At 47.8% G+C, this 21,822-nt stretch overlaps 1 protein-coding gene across 1 annotated transcript in view; it reads left to right on the top strand.

Moving 5' to 3' along the window:
- Window positions 1-21,822, top strand: part of Dnai1 (dynein axonemal intermediate chain 1) — a 59,415-nt gene that overhangs the window by 35,073 nt on the left and 2,520 nt on the right. The window contains 12 exon segments of the mRNA XM_047524003.1: window positions 1,673-1,790; window positions 2,056-2,065; window positions 2,067-2,100; window positions 11,603-11,850; window positions 16,088-16,177; window positions 16,304-16,391; window positions 17,031-17,044; window positions 17,046-17,110; window positions 17,880-17,940; window positions 18,301-18,449; window positions 18,549-18,648; window positions 20,826-21,011. Coding sequence (XP_047379959.1) covers window positions 1,673-1,790; window positions 2,056-2,065; window positions 2,067-2,100; window positions 11,603-11,850; window positions 16,088-16,177; window positions 16,304-16,391; window positions 17,031-17,044; window positions 17,046-17,110; window positions 17,880-17,940; window positions 18,301-18,449; window positions 18,549-18,648; window positions 20,826-21,011 — 1,163 coding nt within the window.

The raw sequence follows: 21,822 nt of genomic DNA, 5'->3' as shown, positions 1-21,822 counted from the left end.
CCGTTTCACTGTTTCTCTATTTCCCTTGCATTCTTTGAATGGTCATTGGGTGCCGCTGTGTGGCTACAATGCTAGGCACTGGGGACTAAGGGATAAATATTATGCATTTCCTGCTCTCTAGGAGCTGTAGAAGATAGGCAGCTGTGGGGAAGATAGGCAGAAGAACTGTGTGGCAGATGTTTTAGTAGAGGAAAGGCAGGACTAGAAAAAGAGGAAAAAAAATAGCTCTACTCAAAAGAAAATAACCTGGGGCTGAGGTTGTAGCTCAGTGATAGAGCACTTGCCTACTATGTGTGAGGCACTATGTTTGATCCTCAGCACCACATAAAAATAAATAAATATAATAAAGGTATTGTGCCCATCTACAACTAAAAAATATTTTAAAAAGAAAAGAAAGAAGCCAGGCATGGTGGTCCAAGACTATAGTCCCAGCGTACTTGGCAGGCTAAGATGGGAGGATTGCTTGAGTCCAGGAGTTCAATGCCAGCCTGGGTAACATAGTGAGACCCCATCTTAAAAAAAAAAAAAAAAAAAAAAAAAAAAAAAAAAAAAGGAAAGATAGAAGATAAAATAAATGCCCTACAGAGGAGGGAAAGGAATTTGGTCCGGATCAGGAGTGAGTAAGAATTGGGCAAGAAAACCAGGACATTTTATGCATGGAAATACAGAAACACAAAATACGTTGAAACATACAGAAACATGAGATAACTTGACTCATTGGCACTATTTGGTATAGAGGGTACATGGACAGCTGGCCAGAAATCATGTGAAGGTGGTAGCCAATAGACTTGGTTTGACCAGGAGCCCCTATGTAAGGAGAGCCATGGAGGGGGAGTTCCACTGGGATAAGGAGAGTGGTGTAGTAAAGTGATTGTTTGCTCTCCATCTGGTAGTTCTGTGGAATGTGGGTCGGAGGAGGGGTTATAATGGTAGGGAGACCAGTTAGAAGGGTGTTGTAAAAACTTCGGTGATGGTATCTGGGACCTGGACTTTGGCAATGGAGAGAAATGAATGGATTAGAAGAATATTCTGGAGGAAAATATAACAAATGGTAAAAAGAAATCAGTCAAGGATTACCCAGGTTTCTGGTTTAGACAGGTGGAAAGATGGAGCTTCTACCTAGTTTAGAGAAAATGGGAGGCAGAAAACAATTTTGAGGCAGATGAAATTGAGCTTGGGGAATCCATGGGGGATCCAGGCAGCTTCATTATAGTGAGGCTTGGCAGTGGATATGAGGATGAGCTGCGTTTAGGGATTTAGGAGGCAGAATGAATAGAACTATTAATCAGCCTCTGGCAGCTGAAACCTTGAAATTTGGCTGCTCCAGTCTGAGTCCTCTGAAGTGCTGGAGAAACTCATGGGGACAAGGGCTGCAACCTGGGATTCTATCCACGAGCACATGGCTACTTTATTGTAATTTGCTTCCAAAACAATGACAATAACAATAGCTAATACAGAAAAAGAAGTTGCTGTGTACCAGGCATTTTTCTAAGCACTTTGCATATACTAACTCAGCATATCCTCATAGCAGTCCTTTGAGATAAGGTACTGTTATTCCCATCCTGAAATACAAAGAGGTTCATTGTATTGCCCGAAGAGGTAGACAGTAAGTGGTGAACCTGAGTTTGCTGCGAAGTAGCCGTCAGGATGCTGACTCTGTGTGTATTTGAAGATTTTAAGTACTATGAGGATGCTGCTGACGAATACCGGGACCAGGAGGGTACACTGCTGCCGCTCTGGAAGTTCCAAAACGACAAAGCCAAGCACCTGGCCGTCACCGCCCTCTGCTGGTGAGTATAGACATTGCAGCAAATCCAGAGCCCCTGCTACTCTGAGTAGCCCCCTTTTTATTGTACTTAACAACCTTGAGTATGATTCGTGGCAATGTGGGAAAAACAGGAGTGGGATTCCTATGGGATTGCAGAATAGCCCAAGGTCTCCCAGTTGGTAAACATCCAAGTTGGACAGTAAATATCTGCAGTGTAGTTAGGCACTAATGTCCATGGAAGGGACATGTCCATTTCCTGTGCCAATGGGTTCATATTTCTTTTGCAGGAATCCAAAGGTACAAGGATCTGTTTGCAGTGGGACATGGCTCCTGTAAGTGATCCAGCTATTCCTTCACTGGCTCATGCAAACAGCAAACGCTAAGTACCTACCCTGTGTAGTTCTTGACTAGGTGTGAGAAATGTGAAGATGGCTAGGACACCCTCGGGAGGGCCACAGTCTAAGGGGGATGACCCATAATCCTATGGCCAGTTAGTATTGAATTAAGGAATATACCAATGTGAATATGCCAACCGAGCCTTAAAGGAGGGAGAGAGCATTCTGGCAGAGGTGTGAGCATAGTCTGGAGGCATGAGAGAAATGGCAGGAAATGGAGCTGTCAAGAGGAACAGGGTCAGCCCTCAAAGGGCTTGGTAAGCCATTCCAAGAAGCTTGGACCTTCTCCTGAGGGAAAACCCCTGAAGGAATTTGAGAAGGACAGGGACAGTTGAGAGAGGAATTGCCAACCTGAGACTGGAGCCTGGTACAGGCATCTCAGGGACAGATGGGACGACCTTAAACACAGCTTGGAGTGTGATGGAGTCCCTCTCTTGCATCCTCACCTAGCCTTCCTGACCAGACCCCAGGGCAGGTTGGGTGTGAGGGGGAGGTGGAGGCAAGTGCTTAAAATTCATGACTTGGCTATCCATCCCTAGGAGACTGCTTTGTCCGATGTCCCTGCCCCCTGCCAGTTACCCACTCGAGGCAGGGAGGCAGCACACAGTCATAACTGTCTCTGGGCAATTTGGTTTTCCTTCATGTTACTTGGTTCAAGCAGGAGCCCCTCCTGCTGTGCTGGCCTGGACATTCCCCCTTCCCAACAGGAGAGGGCCCTATACTTCGCATTAGGCGCACCTCCCCATTGCTAACCGTGTATTCTCTGGCTGGGAGAATCAGCTGCTGAGAACAGAAAACCTCTCCATTCTGCAAGCTGCTGCTGGCTGGCAGGCAGACAAGCTCCTGGTCACTGCCCCTCAGATCGCCTGTCAACTCATTCTTTGGCCAGGGTGGGGGAGTTGGAGGGAGGGTGAGGAGGAGTTGATGTTTGTCATTCCTCTCAGGGAGGAGATCTTGGAGCTACTCCCAGTCTTGTGGTCTGGGCTGCCTTTGAGGATGCCCTAAATGCCTGCTTTGTGTCCCCACTCCTGAGGGTAGGCTGCTGCCAAATGGGAAGCACCCTCCCCCTCTGGCGGGGAACTAGCACATTCTTCCCTCTGCTGCAGCTACTGGGTCTGGAACAGGGCCTGGAGATTGGGCGGGTCCTCCAGGAGTAGGTGTGGACCCTCCTGTGAGGCTGCTCTCAGCCAGGCTCTGTTCAGGGTGAGGTGAGGGTGTGTGGTCATCCCCAGAAGGTGGGAGGAGAAACCCAGTTCTTATCCTATTTTCCTTCACACCAGGGTCAGTGTCAGCTTGTTGGGGCCATGTGAGGCTGTTTATGGGGGGCAGCCTTAGTCAATAGCAGTAGAGAAGGATAATTCATCGCCCACAAAAGATGACATCAAGCCTGAAAGGCCTGGCAGCCTCCTATGGTCAGGGTCTCTTTGTCCTTCCTTGGAACTTATAGCCACATCCAGATGCCTGAGTGCTACCCTCAATCAGCCACAGACCTTCCCCTGGAATCACTTCTCAGTGGTGTACTCTGGGTCTTGGTCTCCTCATTGGTGACAAGGAGAGGTTGATAACCTGCCAGGCCTCTGTACCAGGGCTGTGTTAAGACACAAGTGAGAGTAAAGAAGTAACGAGCAAACAAGTCGTAGGAACCACTTACACATGAAGATAATCATTGCTGATTTGACTGTCAGTCTTTTTCCTGGTTTCCTTGCAGTGCCCTCGGGGGGGGCCCAAGTAAAGGAGCTGGGAGACAGAGGGAAAATCTCTCTTAGGAAGAAGGGCCCAGGAGCAGTGGCAGTGGTATTTACTGTTGCTGTTTACTGGTACAGGAGTTGTTGGCAGTTTTCAGAAGGGCATCTATTATAGAGCCTTTCATATTTCAGTATCACCCTGCAAAGGCCAAAAGAGAGCCATCTTGGACTGCAACTCAGGAAGGCCCCTTCATCTACTCCTGAGATTACTTCTGGGAGTCCCATGCTCTTGAGTGTCCAAGCACAAAGTAGAGGCAGGCAGAGGGCTCCCTAGTTGCTGGATGGGATCTTTCTGAAGAGCAGTTAGTCTCTGTCACAGTCTTTGGAAATTCCCTATTACCAATACCTCCATGATCAGATTTTGCCTCATGAGGACAAACACTGGAATGAGAATTTGTGCTTGTTTCTGATTTTGACCTTGGTAAACTCAATCCAACCTCGTGTACTTCCTTTCGCCTAGAATTCCTAGATGTTTATTCTGGGACCCAGTCACATAAAACTTTGATAAGGTAGGTATGTACCCTAGGAAGGACTTGGGCCTATTTCCTACCTTTAGGACAGAGCAGGTTGGCTGGAGTCAGGTCAGGACAAGTAGGTAGGGAAAGGTGGCTCTGGGAAGCTGCCTACAACAGCTCAGAAGCATGTACACCTGCATCCCCTCTAGAGCTGCTGGGTACCAGTAGAGACTGGGATGCCCCCTGAAGCCAGGCCCCTTTTTCCCAGCAGAGTGAAGTAAGAGGCTGTCAGCAGGTGAAGGCAGGTGGAGAATGATGGAGGTCTAGGGGAGCTAGTCCAGGAAGAGATGGCCCTGGAACTGCTGGGATGAAATTATGTCCGCCTGCTGTGCCAAGGGGGTCCTTTCCAGCTCATTAGCCAGTTCATAGCAGGGAAATGGGGACTGTGCATGGTCTATCAGGCAGAGATGGTAGAACAGATTCTGGAAACTCTGTGGCCCTGAGAGGATCACAGAGGAGATGGGGCAGGAATTTTCTGAGCAGGTCATGTATTGGAAGTGCAGGGGAGCCAGCTGTGCTTCAGCCCAGCCTCCGTCTGGGGCAGCGCACTTAACAGGGCCATGGTAGGCCCCAAGTTCCAGTACTAAACTCATTCCTGCTCGGCCCCAGCATATCCTGGCCTGTCCCTGGGCCTGCTCAGACCAGAGATAGACTTGTAGGGATTTAAATCTTTCCTGATCATTTATTGTCAGCTTCACTAATTAAGCAGTGTTAATTTCATTTACTGAAAATGGAAATTCATCCACCTCATTTCTCCTGTTCATCCTCCACACACAAAATCCATCACTCCTCAACTGCACTCTGCGTAAAATTTACAGGACTAATTAGTTGTCAGGTCTCTTTGTAATACAGTCCATAAAGGCCACTATGCTTGCTGGGTTGTAGTGTAAGGGCATTCCCATTGTTAGTTTAATTACTGGTTAGTTATTTAGGTTCTCAAATGTTTGCCTCATTTTCCCTAAATCAAATTAAATGTCCTGCTTGATGTATTCTGTCTCCAAGACCTTGCTCTTATTTCCCACACTGTTTAAATAAGACTTCTAATCCAATGAGAGTGCCTGGAAAAGCCCCACTGCCTGGAAGCCTGAGCTCAGCTTGGCACCATGGCCTCTGGCCATGTTTGATGTTTGGAAACTCTCTAGAAACCAATGCCATTCTTCAGGCCAGACTTGGGCTGGTCCCCTGTGTTTTAGTCAGCTTTTTTACTGCTGTGACTAAATGATCTGACCAGCACAATTATAGGGGAGGAAAGCTTTATTTGAGGGCTCATGGTTTCAGAGGTCTTAGTCTGTAGAAGGCCAGGTTCCATTCCTCAGGGCTTGAGGTGAGACAGAACATCATGATAGAAGAGCGTGGCAGAGGGAAGCAGATTGCATCATCAGGAAGCAGAGAGACTCCACTCTCCAGATACGAATACATATCCCATAGCCACGCCCTAATTCCCCCTCCTCCAGCCATACCCCCTACCACTTCAATTAATCCCATCAGGGATTAGTCCACAGATTGGGTTAAACCAATCCAATCATTTCTCCTCTGAACCTTCCTGCATTGTCTCACAAGTGAGCTTTTGGGGGACACCTAATGTCCAAACCATAACACCTGAAAATTCTGTTCCTGGACTTCAAGGTGGCAGGGCTTGAGGTGTGGGAAATGAAGGGAGGCTTTCGTATTGTCATCAGAAGAGCTGACAATCATTGCATCCATTCCCCTAACTTCTAGAGGGACTGCTTCCCCACTGTCCCAGAAAAATAGTGCCACCTATGGGAGCTTATCTCCCCTACTCATAAAAGTAGAAATAGTAGGCATTCCCTGATTGCCTATGATATTTGTTTCCTTTTGCTACAGTAGTAAATGACCACAAACATAATGTCTTAAAACACCAATTTATTATCTTACAGTTCTGAGGTCAGAAGTTCAAAATGAGTTCTACTGAGCTAAACTCAGGTGTCAGCAGGGCTGTGTTCCTTCTGGAGGCTCATGGAGAGCACCTGTTTTGTTTTCTTTCCAGCTTCCAAAGGCTGCCCGCATTCCATGGCGTGTGGCCTTCTTCTAGCCAGCAATCGCATCATTCTGACATCTGTTTTCTGTCGTCACTTCTCATTCTCTGACTCTCCTGCCTCTCTTTTTCCCTTATAAGAACTCTTGTGATTACATTAAATCCACCCAGATAATCCGGGATAATCTTCCATCTCAAGGTCCTTTAGCTTAATCACATCTGCAAAGTCCCTTTTGCCATGCAAAGTGTCATAGTTATAGGATCTGGGGATTAGAATGTGGACATTTGGGGGGGGCATTATGCGGCCTCTGCACACCCCTCCAAGTGCTTCTTGCATGACTTATAAGGGAGTCATCAAACAGCTGCTGCCTTGGAGCCAGTCCTGGGCTGGCCTCATTTAAGATGCACAGTATAAGAGGAATCCTGCTGTCCCAAGCTGGCAGGGTACCCTTGTCTCTGCAGTTTGCCATCTACTTCCTACTGACCATTGACCTGGCTTTAGCCTGGTGGCCCAACATGCCCTCTGCCTGCCTTGTTCCCTCTGAATCCTGAGTAGACCCAGGGTATTCCCATAGCAGCCTTCGCCATAGTGGCCCCCATGATATAGAGCTGTTCTTTACCTGCTGAGCAGGAATGAATTATGGTCTAAGATCCTGCTGCTAGTTGCCAGTTCAAGAAGACATCAATCCATTGGGGGTTTTTGTTTGTTATTGTTTGTTTATTTGTCTTTTTAGATATACATGACATAGAGTATATTTTGATATATTATAAATACATGGACTATAGTTTTATTCTAATTAGGGATCCCATTCTTGTGGTTATACATAAGGTGGAGTTTCACTAGTGGGTTATTTCATATATGAACATAGGAAAAGTTATGTCCATTCATTCCACGGTTTTCCTATTCCCATCTCCTCTCCCATCCCTTCATTCCCCTTTGTCTAATCCAATGAACTTCTATTCTTCCTCCCGCTGCCCCCCATCATATTTCTCATTGGGCACTGGTCTACCAGAACTCTGGCAGAGGCAGTTGAGGACAATCAGAGCTTTGGTGTATGGTGGAATTAAGACCCACATGTGCACATGCACATCCACCCACACCCACACCCACACCTGCTACTCCTCTTGCCCAAGATCACAGCTTCCTGATAACTTCCACATCAGGCTCTATCTAATAGGGGTCAATTCTCCTCCCCCAAATCTTGTGGCGATCATGAGAAGGGTAGAGTCAGGGAGCCTTAGTGATTATCCAGTAGAGCAGGTGAGAGGAGGAGTTACCACAAAGAGCAGACTGCTGAGGAGCAAGCTAAGGTGTGTTTCCTCATCCTTCACAGCAGGTCAAGGAAAAAGACCTGCTCACGGTTCCTGACAATGTGTGAGGGCAAAGACTACATCTCAGAAGAGATATCCTTGGTGGATGAATAGTCTAGAAGGCTCCCAGAGATGGTCCTCATGGGCTGGTAACCCTCTAGACAGTGTTAGAAGAGAAAACCATGCAGCTTAAGGAAGCAACAGGAGCAAAAGCACTAAGAGGAGCAGAGCTGAGTTCCTGCTAGCAACCCTCTCTCTCTATCTCAGGGTCAAGGTCCATATAATTATGATTTCTCTCTCTCCTTCCCTCTCTCTTGCTCTACCCCTTTTTTCCTCCCTCTACTTCTCCTTCTGTTCTACCCAGCTACATATACTTACTGAAATCCTATAGCCTGGAGGACCCCAGAATTCATTCACTGGATCCAGACTATAGTCTCTGCCTCTTTATACAATGCAGGGTGGAATTAGGAGGTTCCCATCTGGCTTGCTGGACCCTCTAAACCTTCCCTAAGAAGTCAGGGAGTTGTGGCATTCAGAGCAAAGTACTCCAAGGGCCAGATCTAAGGTACTGCAAGCCTTGACCATTTGGGACTCTAACCTCATTGGGTGACTTGAAGCTAATGTCATACTGGGACTGTTGGTGACCTTGGTTGGTGATGTCATACTGATGAAATACTGGATGACTAAGCAATGATATCATTAGGATTGATGCTATCATACGCCCAACCCCTTTTGGGGTCAGAGACAGGCCACTCACTAGATCCTGTCCCTGAATGAGTAATGCACCAAATTATCTCCCTTTGGTGTGGAGATTTGGACAATGGTGTCACTGAATGATGATATCACATGAGGACTATTGGTGGTTTGAGTAGTGATGCCATTTAAGGACTTTTGGAAGATAAGATGAGAATATGGGCTGGACATGGAGGCACATGCCTGTAATCCTCAGGAGACTGAGGCAAGGATTGCAAGTTCAAAGCTAGCCTCAGCAACTTAGTGAGACCCTTCTCAAAATAAAAAATAAAAAGGACGGAGGATGTGCTCAGTGGTTAAATGCCTCTGGGGTCAATCCCTGGTACAAAAATAATTTTTAAAAAATTTTTAAAAAGATCATGATATGATAGTAGGACTATTGAAAATTTGGGTTGGGTCGTCACACTTGGTAAACCTGGAAAATGGAATAATGAGGTCTCAGAGGGGCCACTGGAGTCAGGGGTGAGTTCATAGTATAAGACAAAGTTGAAAAAAAAAAAAAAAAAAAAAAAAGACAAAGTTGAGAGGAAACCCCAGTTGAATAAGGATTTTCTCTGCTTTCTTGATGCGATTTGGCAGAAAGACCCCCAAATTAGAATTCAGGAACATGCAGTCTAACCATGATTAGGAACCATGATCTCTATGTCTCAGTTGGTTGCAAGTAACAGAGATCATTAAAACCAGTTTGACAAATTGGTCCTCAATGTCAGCATGCTCGTGGTATGGGAGCTAGTATGATTGGTTGTTCTGTGTCCCTCTCTCATGAAATCCATGCCTTTCTCTCTGCAGTCATTCCCTTTTATCCTGCTTGACTGCTCTGTCCCTTATACATTCTCTAGCCTAAACATGGAGTGATTGGATTGGTTTTGCTAGTATCCACCACTCCATTAAGTTTGATATCCCCTTCCCCTTCTTTCTCCACCTCCATGTAAAGACAGATTCTCAGAGCAGTATATATGCAGCTATAAAAGGGATATTGGGTATAGCAAACACCATGTGATATGGATTATGCAGCTGGATACACCACTTCTCCTCCTCTAGGTCTCAGTTTCTCCATCTATAAAATCAGGGGGGCATGATTCCAGCCTCTAGTCCAGTGGTTCTGTAGTTGGGTTAGAGATGTCTTCAATACAGAGTTACTAGCCAATGTAGGGCTTCCTAACCTCCTTTCTTGGTTCCACAGGTCGTGAACATTCTATGCATGAATGTAGGGGCAGGAGTTTATCTAAAGAAAGCAAGTCATCATTGCTGTCCCTCAAGGGGCCAGGACCTATGCATAGTAAGAGTAATTGTGAGGATCATGGCCACCTTTGCTCCTTGGTGCAATAAGGACAGCATCTGAGTCCTTGGCTTGAGCATACATTCCTTCACTCTCTTGTTCACCCACTTACTTGCCTACTCATCTACTCACCCTATATCAGTCTTGACCAGCATAGAAGACGGGTTGAAATTTGGAGTACCAATGGCTTGCCTCTGGCCTGGCAGTTGGTTGGTTGGTCAGTTTGTGGATTAATCATTCAGCTGCAGGATCTAGTGAGTGACCTGTCTCTGACCCTGCAAGGGAAGCCACAGCGGGAGGCCCAGGTCAGGTGTTCAGGATTTGTTCTGATGAACAAAAGGAGCTAAAGTGATGGTCACCCTGTCTGGTTCAAGCCTTTCATGTTCTGGGGAGGAAAGACATTCTCCTTAGCCAGTTCTCTTGGAGTAAACCTATGAGGCCTACCCCGGAGTCCTATAGAATGAGGTACTGGTAGCTCCATCTTACCTACTTCAATGCCAACTTCCTATTGGCTTTGAGATAGAGCCAGGCACAGAGTGACCCAGCTTTGATTCCAGGGGATCTGGAAGACCCCAAGTGTCTCCTTTTTACTGGGAGGCTCACTTTCCCCAGAATGGAAGCATTTTCCTTCCGGATTTACCATTTGCCTTCCCCATGGCTCAGGCTGGACTCTGGAATCTTCTTCCCCAGGGGCCTCCCCCGCTTTGCATGTGTGGCCTCCCTTGAAAGTGATCCAGGGAGGGGTCACTGACTGGAGTCCCCATAGAGAGCTGCTCTGATGGGTATGTCAGCTTGCCTCAGCTTCCAATGTACAGCCTGGCTAGGACAGCTTGGCTCCTGGCCTCTCCCTGATCCCAATCAAAGCACAGGTTGATCTTTGCAGAATGCCTGGAGTGGGAATACCTGGGACAGGGTAGTAACTGAGCTCATGCCATGAGCCCTGGGATCTGGGTCCAACTCAACCCAGAACCCCTCCCCCTTTTCCTTTCATGGTACTGAGGTCTGAATCCAGGGATGCTCTTTCACTGAACTACATCCCCTGCCCTATTTTAAAATTTGAGACAGTATCATCCTAAGTTGTTCAGTCTTGTCTGAACTTTCAATCCTTCTATCCCAGTCTCCCAAGTCACTGGGATAACAAATATAAATCACCATGCCCTGCCCAGACATTCTCTTGAGTAAGGGGTATCCTTAAAAATAAGACAGAACAACTTAGCAAAACTAGTCAAGTTGAGGTTACCTCCCTGATACTCCCACCCATGGACTTCATACTTCAGAACTGCCTACTTTGTCATAAGGTCCCAGGTCCTGCATTTGCCAGGGACAAAGGAGGAAGTCCTGAAGCAGGGAAGGTGGAAAGAACTCTCATAGTGGCCAAAAGTCAGCCTGGCAGAGGGCCTCCAAACATGGGGGCTGCACTAGCTTTCCACCTCACTGGTTGTGGTTACTTTGAACTTAGGAAAGGGGCTGAGAGGTCTGGGCAGGAAAGTTGGATTCAAAGACTGTGACTATGTTCAATGACTGCATATCAGGATAGGCACCCAAGTGTGAAGAAAAATAAAAGAAAGAGCACTCTCTTGACACGGGGGGAGGTAGGGAGGCTGAATAGGCCTATAGCAGCATGACTAGCTGACTGGGATCTTCCATGAGCCCTGTAAAGATGTAGGAAAAATCTCATAATTCCATTTCACAGAGGAAGATAAAAACCCAGAGAGGGATCCCAGGCTCTCTTACAGGCAGAGCAGGGCAAGACTGCCCATCTGGTGGAATAGGGGCAAGGGGGCTCTCTCAGCAGAACAGATGGATCCTCCAACTGCAACCATCCTTCTTCCCTGGGTAGATGACTTTATGAAGCAGAGCAGGGGCATGCTGCTGCTCTACAGCATGAAGAATCCCAGCTTCCCTGAATACACCTTCAGCAGTGAGAGCGGCATCATGTGTCTTGACATGCACGTGGACCATCCCTATCTAGTGGTGGTGGGCCACTATGACGGTAATGTGGCCATTTACAACCTCAAGAAGCCCCAGTCCCAGCCTTCCTTCCGCAGCACAGCCAAGTCTGGCAAGCACACGGACCCTGTATGGCAGGTCAGTCTCCCACCAGAATGGGAGAAGTGTGTGGGCCTGGGAACCATGGGGAGGGGAGAAACTTGGGGAGGAGAGGGCTGTAGGCAAGGGGCTGGGGATAGCAGATACCAGTTTAGAGGTCAAGGAACTGAGTGTGAGAAGAGGCAGAGAAGGGCAGAAGGTGCAAATCAGGAGGTAAGAGAGTCTCCAGTAAGAAATGGGTTCTGGTGCCCTGATGCTCCCATTGGGGGCCTATCTGTCAGTCTAGTATCTCTTAGGTTTGGCAATCAGTAAGTCAGAGGCCATAGATAGAGGCCTCCAGGGCCTGACAGACTCTAGCTGTGTATGTTAGGGACTACAGATCCTTGTCTATAGGCTTGCTTGGCTCCCCACAGGGGCTCTCCTCTGCCATCTGGGCTAGATTTTGGGAAGTTCCCAGACAGGATGGGTACTGCTGGTTGCTTGCCTGTGGGTGGAACTGAAGGACCTGGCATGCTGAGGTCTGTTCCTTGAGTCAATTTAAGCACCAGTCTTCTTCAAATGGGCTAAGAGGGGTATGCAGGGCATTTATTGCAATGTGAGATGAGCCCAGACATTACCAGGACCTTGGGTCTAGATTTCACCATGACTGTCTCCTATCTTATTCTATGGGGAGTAGATTTCACAGGTTCCCTCCTAGAGGGTCTCTTAGCACTTTCAGGCTGCCCCTCCTCACTATTTCCCGAAGGTCCCTTGCTTCTACAGCTGTGTATCTTCCCTGTTGGACAGAGCAAGTCTGGAAGAATCTAAAGATGGATTTCTGCCTCAAATTGCCCAAAACCTCCGGGCTCATCCAGCAACACTCAGGCTCTGTCTTCTCATCTTTTCCTGCTCTCCTGTCCTGACAGTCTTCAGGCAGGCTCTGTATCCCTACCTCCTCTGACTTTGAGCTCCCTTGTCCCAGGCACTGAGTCTGAGCACCTAGACAGACCTGAGCAGAGAGAGGACTGCCCAGGACAGCAACATAGTTCTCTCTTAGCTTTATCTTTTACCCAGAGCCTGGGGAAGATGGGAGGGAGACAGCTGATCCTGCTACACACCTTCCCCCTCCCCCCGACAAGGCAGGGACCAGAAGTTATAGCTTCAGTAATTCTCTTTACCAAAAAGTCCACCTCCCAATTCTTTACCTCCAGGCACATGGAGGTCTCCAGGCATGAGAGACTTTATATCTCAGAGAAAGGAGAAAAGACTTGCCTTGATGGAGCCAGTACCAGTCTTAGAGGAATCAACTCCTAAGCTGAATTATGAGGAATGAGAAAGTGTTAGCTAAATGAAGACGGGCACAAGGAAGGTCACTTATGCAATGACATGGGATTTCAAGCAGAGTGGCCTTTTGGGAAACAACGCATCATTCAGGGCATGTGTTAGACTGGGGAAGGGAGCAGACCTGAGGAAAGTAGAAGCATCCAGTTCTGAGTGTGCTTAGCTATCAAGTCAAGAAGCTTGGACATTGTAGGTCAGTGATTTCAAATAAAATGTTAATACAAACACAGTACATTAAAAAGATGGGATTGGAGTTTCTCTGGTAGGATCAGGGCCCTGCTTACTGCACGGTCCCCTGTTATTACCTACTCTGTCCCCTGCACTACTTTCTCAAGGCTCCTAAGATTTCCCCTAAGTAGTGTTTGAAAATTGCTGTCCAGTCATCAGAGGATTTGGGTTGTGGAGTAAGTCACGATTGTTTCTTTGAAAGATCATGTGGCTGTAGCATGAGAAATTTTAAAGTCTAAGCAAGAGTAAGGGGCAGTGCAGATGGAGATGAGGAAGTAGAATGGAGAACTGTTAGGGCAAAAAAAATCTGTAGGAGGAAGGAATTGATTAGGTATGAGGAAAGGGAAGATTGATGTTGCCTGTGTTTGGTAGTGCAGTAGGGCATCTACAGAAGTGGGAAAATGGCAGAGAGGAACAGATTGGTAAGAAGTAATTAAAAGAAGGCTGATAGATACCAAAGGGACCTCTCCTCTAGGCAGTTGGATGGTAAAAGAGTCTGGAGCCAGCCAGGTGAAGTGATGTATGTTCCTCAGCTACATGGAAGCTGAGGTGGGACGATGGCTTAAGTCCAGAATTGGAAACCAGCTTGGGCAACATAGCGAGATGCCAGCTCAAAAAGAAAAGAAAATAAAAGAAAGAAAGAAAGAAAGAAGAGCCTACAGCTTGAAGGAGAACCAGCAGGCTGGTGAATGAAATATCAAAGACATCAGAATCTAGGTCCTTCTTTTTTATTTTTTTGCAGTGCAAGAGATTGAATTGAACCCAGCACCTTGTGCATGCAACTAGGTCCTTCTTATGGGATTTGTGAAATCCAAGGTATTTAGAGGAGCCCAGAAAGGTTTTTTTGGACCAAAAAATGCCAGGCTGGGGCAGGAGTTTGTTCTGTTGGCAGTGGGGAGCCATGGAGAAAACTGTCTAAGACTGAGCTCCTGTCCCATGACACAGGCCACTTCTGCAGAGACTTTGCCTAGGTAGCCCAGCCTTGCTCAGGCTCTACTGTGAAACCTTAACCAGTCCAGTACGTGGGTATGTGTATGTGCTGTGCAATTATGGGAAAGGGAGCAGGAAGGATGTTTGAGCAGAGACTGGGGGCAGGCAGGGTCTGCCTTATCAAAAAGGGCAAAAGAGGAGGAGTCAATCAGGCTCCAGCTCTTCCCTACCACCTGGTCCCTGGTGTTCATTCATTCCCTTTTCCTCACTTACCACTGTGCCTCTCCTGCTTTATTCCTATCCTGTGACCTCCACTCCAGGAGCACGTGTGTGACTTACACACACACACATACACAGTTGCTTGCAAACGCACACACCACCCCCCATTGGGCATCAGGCTGCTAAGTGGGGTGTGAACATTACAATTTCCATGAGTGCTGGCGTCTGCTCATTAAACACTTCCCTTTGCAGCTCCCTAGTGCCTCTTACAGCCTGGCCTTTGACACCCCTTGTCCCCTCCCCCCTTTAAAGGGACCACCTTTACACAGAGGGAAAGTATTTTCGGTACAGGGTAAGCTCTAACTTGAGCCTTTACTGGCTCTGCAGTGTTCCGCCCCCCAGCGAAAGCTTAAAAGGCCCTCTGCCCAGACAAGCCCAGGCAGAACTCAGCCCGCCCTCCTACAGTCTGATCAGGCAGGCCTGCGGGGTGGTTGGGGAGAGACAACCCCTCTCCCCACCCCCCAACAGCCATGGTTGACAGCTGTGGTTACACGCAAACAGCACTAGTTCTTGGCCTCCCTCACTGAGCCCTGATTGTGACAGGGGGAGGGGACTGGACAGTGGTCCCGGCATGGGCGGTCTGGAGGATCCAGAGGATAGAAAGCTCTGGGCGCCCAGCCCCACCCCAACTCCATGGGACTTGGCTTGGTTAGGCCTCCACATCTGGCAACAGAAACTTGAGCTCAAGCGTGTCATCTTCATAAGACAACAGCTCTGTCTCCAAACACTTTCCCATATGTTTGCTTCCAGCCCTGAGAAGACGGGTGGGGCAGGATAATAACCCTGATTTGCAGTGGAGAAATGCAGCTCACTTCTGGAATTTGGGAGCAGATTCTGGGAGCAGGAGCTAGTGATGACGTGAAAGTGGGAACAGAGGAGCCACTTCCTAGAGAAAGGCCAAGCCTAAGAGGAGGGCAGAGGAGTGGATGTACTTCTCTCCTTTTCCGCCCCACCCCCGAGCAAGCAGGAGAAGACCCCTGCAGAAACTTGGCACCCACATTGCTAGGATGATGGTAATAATGCAGACATTAGCCAACATTTGTTGAATACTTAACTATGCACAATGTTCTGACCTAAGTGTTTCACATATCATATCTCATTATTCCTCACAACAAGCCTGTGCTATTATGACTTCCACTTTATAAGTGAGAAACTGGTTGTTGGGCCCTGTCCTTTCCAGGTTATGTGTATAGAAGGAGGTGAACCCAAACTATAGCTGCATTTCCACAACGAGGGTCCTAAAATTCAACCCATGGAGGAAGAGTTACCTCCACGGTTGTGTCAGTAGATTAGAACAATGCCTGACTGGCACTGTTGCCCCAGTTTGGTCAGGGACAGAGGGATATGAGAGAGACAGAGATGGATAGAAGGAGGTATGGAGGACCAATCATGCGATACTGGGAAATGGGCTCCCAGAACTTGCTTCTGAGCCTCAGATGGGTGCTTGGAGGAGCCCTGCTCACAGTCCTATCTCCACACCCTAGTAGAGTCCCAGAGCTCTTGGTTTTGGATGTTTCAGGTCAGGTGGCAGAAGGACGACATGGACCACAACCTTAACTTCTTCTCTGTGTCATCTGATGGCAGGATCGTGTCTTGGACGCTTGTGAAGGTTGTCTCTTTCTCAGAGAGGGTCTCACAGGGGTAGATGGAGACTTGGGGGAGTCAAAAGGCAAAGGGTATCCCCCCTGATCCACCCCAACCCATATGCTCTCCCTCAAACCCTCTGTGACTGCAGAGTGAGCTGGTTCACACAGATGTCATCAAGCTGAAGGTGGAGGGCAGCACTATGGAAGTTCCTGAGGGGCTGCAGCTACACACAGTGGGTAGGAACCCCCTTCAGGCCTGGCCAGTCATTCAGGCCCCCGAGGGTCAATGAGAGTGGCCCTCCCTTTCTCAACACTCTCTCCCCAATTTGTGCTGAGCCCAGACAGGAGGTAATAGGAAAGCCTGACACTGTCAGTTAGCCCTTGGCCATTTGCAGACCCTCCCTATTCACACAGGTCCCTTCTGGGTTTTAAGACCCTGTTTTGTTTATGCAGATCAGGTGCTGTTATGCAGATCCATTCCTGTTTATGCAGATCAGGGCCCTGTTTACCCAGATCCTGTCCCTGTTTACTCAATTCCCACCCTGTTTATGCAGACTATATCCCTGTTTGCACAGACCATGTCCCTGTTTGCAGACCTGGTCCCTGTTTACCCTGACCCTGACCCTGTTTAACTCAATCCTTGCCTTGTTTACCCAGGCCCCCATTCCTGTCTACAGAACCCCTGGCCCCTTTGCAGAGTCCTAACTGCCTGGGACAAACAGGCCGGAGAACTGGTTTGTGTTTGCCTGGCCTGGTCCCAGCCGTCACAGGGGCCCAGGTTCAATCTGTCCCTCACAGAGCCCTTCTGCTGAGCAGGGGAGGTGCTGGGAAGCTCCCTCTCAGAACTGAACTAAAGTTGTTCCCTCTTTTCCCAAGGCTGTGGTACCGCCTTTTGACTTCCACAAAGAGATTGACTACATGTTCCTAGTGGGCACAGAGGAAGGAAAATCTACAAGGTGAGGCAGCACTGCCCATGTCAGCAGCTCCCAGGGCCACTTGGGGAATTTAAAGCACTCAACAAATCCTGACAAATCTTAGTGCCACTTACCAGTTCTGGAAGGCTTCTTAGGGGAAGAGAATGTATTTCCTGGTCAACTTGGATGGCAGGAAAAAGGACTAAATGCAAGAAAGGGGATGGAGAACCTAGAGAGTGACTTTAGTCTAGCTTAGCCTCTTTCCCTTTGGGGCCTTCCCTTCTTTCCTGGGAGTGGAGGCAGGGATAGGCTTGGGGAAGTTGAAAACATTCTGGGCAAACTTCCTGGAGGAGATCTGAATTTGAACTGGACTTTGAAGGCCAGGCAACAAGCAGATTGATCTCTGAATATCGGGTGCATCCCTGCCGGCAGGACACAACCTCGCAGCCGGTGTCTGCAGTGTCTCAGTGTTAGTAGGTGAACATCCCTCTGAACCTCCATCGTCCAGAAATAGCTCCGCTGCAAGCTTTTCTTAGGCTCAGAGACTCAGAATGTTAATTACAGGCAGCCTCCCGGGAGCCCCTGAGGCCCAACCAGAGCTGGTCTGAATGCAAAAAAGGTCCCCACCCCCCTCTCTCCCCCGGCCATTGGCAACCCCAGAAAGGCAGAAGGGAAGGGGAGACCAGTTAGTCACTCTAACTCCTGGAGGGAGGGGGAGAGAGAGGATTGCAGGCTAGGGCAAGAAACTGAACGGGAAATCTGGGGCTCCTGAGTCTACTCCTGGCTTCATACCTGCTCTAATCTGTACAAGGCAGGATGTTTCTCACTGTGGCAAGGGTGATGTCTGCGGCAGTGAACCCAGAGCTCTGTCAGTCAGTGCACAGGTCCTGACCTGGAGAAACTCAAGACCTGAGACCTGCTTTGCCCTGGTGCAGGGACAGAAGACCTTTTCTGACTGGCCTAGAATCCCCTAGCGTTGACCACTGGGCAGACTACAGCACTTTCCGTCACCCTCCAGGAAGTCTCCCCTGTCCTCCTGAATCCCCAGCCCCTAAGTGTCTCTTTCTCTCTGGGTATGTGGAGTAAGGGAAGAGTAGCCAGCAGCTTGGCCCCAGCTCAACTGAGCCAGCAATGTGGGGGCTTCAGTTCTGATCCTCCAGGGCCCCCAGGGAAGCCATGGCTGCTGACTTTATCTCACTGTTGACTCCTGATCTTTCCTTAACCCCCACCAGTGCTCTAAATCCTATTCTAGTCAATTCCTTGATACCTATGATGCCCACAATATGGCAGTGGATGCTGTGACCTGGAACCCATACCACACCAAGGTCTTCATGTCCTGCAGCTCTGACTGGACAGTGAAGATCTGGGACCATACCATCAAGTGAGGGGGGCTACCCTTGGACCTGCCCTGCCTTGGGCCCTCCCTTGGGCTCTGGCATTGTAAGTCCTGTATCATGGGGTTCACCCTTTACTACTGCAGGACCCCCATGTTCATCTATGACCTGAACTCAGCTGTGGGTGATGTGGCCTGGGCACCATACTCTTCCACTGTGTTTGCAGCAGTCACTACAGATGGGAAGGTGAGTGACCCCTTCCCGACACTGCTGAGCCCCTACTGAAAATCAAATGAAGTATATCGGGGTCTATCTCCTAGAGATCCCATCCCATGCCCAGGTCAGTAGGGAAAAGTGGGGCATGAGGACTGTGCATTCTCAAAGGCCAAGTATTCAGAGTCAAAAAAGGAATCATTCATCCTAGGATGCCTCAAGGAGGGAATGGGGCTGTTCATATCAGAGGAGATGAGGTAATGCCACCACCAGTTATCTTCTGAGTTCCCTGGGGAGGGAGCTAGAAGGTGGCAGGGGCTAGCTCTAGCTAAAGAAAAATTTATGAGCCAGAACTGATCTGTGACTGAAATAGTGTCTATAAGTAGAGAGGTTCCTCTCTCTGGAAGTGTGCAAGCTGATGCTGAGAAGGGGCTTCAGTGGAGCAAAATGGGAGGGGTCTAGTCAATATTGACAATTAGCAAAAGCTCAGAAACATTTTGTGAGCACACTCTGAGATGCACACCTCTTTTTCTTGTGGACTTTGATATAAACTAAAAGGCAATGCTGCCTCAAAGAAAGAATATAGTGATTAAGGTATCACCCTAAAGTTGTCTATCATCTATACCCTGAACACATGTTTACTAAGGGTCAACTATGGTGCCCAGCTATAGACTAGACCCTGGTGATTCAGGCACTTGCTCTTAAGGAACTTACATTCTAGTAAAAGGAAAAAGACAAAAAGCAACAATGTCAAAATTTCCATAGTGTTAATAGCAGAGGATTAAAAGAGGGTAATGTACTACAAATGTTTAGAACAGCATTATTCATAATAACTAAAGAATGAAATAAGCCAGGATTCATTGATAAAAAATCTCTTATATGTATGAAAAAATTATTCTTCAGTAACACCCAAGGAATGACATATTCATACATACTACAACATGAAGAACCTTGAAAACTTTAGGTAAAATAAGACAGACACAAAGGACAAATATTGTATGTTTCCATTTATATGATATGCCCCAAATAGATTTGCCTAGTATATCTACAATAGGTAAATCTATAAAATGGGAAAGTAGATTTATGGTGACCTAGGACTGGGGGGCTAGGGAAAAATGGGGAGTGATTGCTCATACGTACAAAGGGTTTTTGGGGGGTGATGAAAACATTCCAAAATTGATTGTGGTGATGGTTGTATAACTACGAATATACTAAAAACCAAGAACTGCGTAATTTAAATGGATAAATTGCATAGTATGTGAATTATATATCAACAAAGCTATTATAATAATAAGAAGAAAGAGTGGTCAGGAAAGGCTTCTTGGAAGAGGTGATATTCAGGCTGAGAGCTGAATGACAAGGAACCAGCTGAATGACAAGATGGGTTGAATGACAAGATGGGGTGGGGATACCATCCACCCTAAGCAAATGCTGGCACAAACCCTAAGGTGGGTATGAGCTTGAGGGACTTCAAGGACATGGAGGCAAGTGGGGCTGGTACGTAGTAAGCAAAGTGGGGAGAGCCCAGTGAGAGTGAGGTGCGGGGCTAGAGAAAGGGATCTGGATTTTATTTTAGTGCCAAGGAGATTCTGGGAGGATTTTAAATTTTTAAAGGGAAGTCTGGCTGCTGCATGGAGGATGGATTGTAGAAGGGCAAGAATAAAGGAGGGCCAGTTAGGAGACTGCCACAGTTGTCTGGGCAGTTGATAGTGGTTTGGACTTCGGGTGTGGCAAAAATAACATCAAACATTTACTAGGAACCTTATGTCAAGCACTGTCTGAGCTCTTGACATCTATAACTGGTATGAACCCTGGTTCTGCCACTCACTAGCAAGTTAGCTTCTAAGAGCTTCTAACACTTCATTTATAAAATATGGATAATAACAAAACCACCTTATAGAGTGGTTGTGAGGAGTACGATTAGATAATGCAGGCTTGCAACATGTGTGCCCAGAGTCTGATAAATGGTAGCTGCTGCTATTATTGTTGATTCTGTATAGATTTAAAATTTCTCCTAATTTTTTTATTCTCAGTCCCTCAAACATAAGAAAAACATAGAGAATAAAATTCCCTCTCCCACTGCCTCCAGCTCTAGTGTGCTAACCATTAGCCTTCTGTAGTCTCCTCAGAAATTTCAGGACTGGTTCCCATGAGGTGTTGGGCAGGGGCCCTCATTTCTCCTGAGTGTGCTGATACTAGCCCCTCTATAGGCCCATGTGTTTGACTTGGCTGTCAACAAGTATGAGGCCATCTGCAACCAACCCGTGGTGGCCAAAAAGAAGAACAAGATCACCCACGTGCAGTTCAACTCCATCTACCCAATCATCATCATTGGTGATGACCGTGGGCATGTCACCTGCCTCAAGCTCTCACCCAACTTACGCAAGATGCCAAAGGTATGGACTCTGGGAGTTTGGGCTGCCACAAGATATAGGATGGTGGGGAGGAGCCAAAGGGGAGGAGCCAGGGGTGACCCCAGGTTTCTGGTTTGAAGGACCATAGGGTAAGGATGGTCTCATTGCTCAAATGAGGCACAGAGGAGGAAAATCATGTTTGTGAGGAAACAGATCCATTTTGATCTACTATGGGCCAGGTAGAGATACCCAGTGAACAAGTTGGCCTGAAGCCTGAGGTTTGAGTGAGGGCATCAATGGTTTACTGGGAGGAAGGGATGCTGTGAATGTGATAGTCACCAAGGTAGGGAACTCAGTGCTTAGCCATGCTTCATGGCTGGGCCTACACAGGCTCCAGTGTCCCTCAGCTGGAAGCTGTGGGTCTAACCAGGGAAGGAGGAATGAGAGCAACTAGGTCAGCAGCTATGCAATCCTCCTTTTGAGCTCTGATTCTTTTTCTGGGGTCTCTAATAGTTAGGAGCTATTGCCCAGAACCCAAGGGCCACAAATACAGGCCATGGGTCCCAGAGCTATGACCTCAAAGTCTAGACCCAGATCATATTCAGACTTAAGAACCCAGACTTGTCCCAGGCCTTAAAGTCCAGAGCCCTAGGACCCAACTTAAAAATTCAGAGCCCAAGAACCCAGAGCCCAGTCCTCCCCATTCATGTACAGAGTGGAGATGGCTCTTTGCTTTCTGCTAGGTTCTGGGCTAGAGTTAGGGCTGAGCCAAGTTGCCCTGATGAATGAAACTACTGGTTGCAATCTGAGGCCTTTACTGCAGTTTGAGGGCAGGGGCAGGGACTCTCAGCCA

The sequence above is a fragment of the Sciurus carolinensis genome, chromosome 14 (assembly GCF_902686445.1).
Source record: "Sciurus carolinensis chromosome 14, mSciCar1.2, whole genome shotgun sequence".
NCBI lineage: Eukaryota > Metazoa > Chordata > Mammalia > Rodentia > Sciuridae > Sciurus > Sciurus carolinensis.
This window is presented reverse-complemented; position numbering and strand designations above follow the sequence as displayed.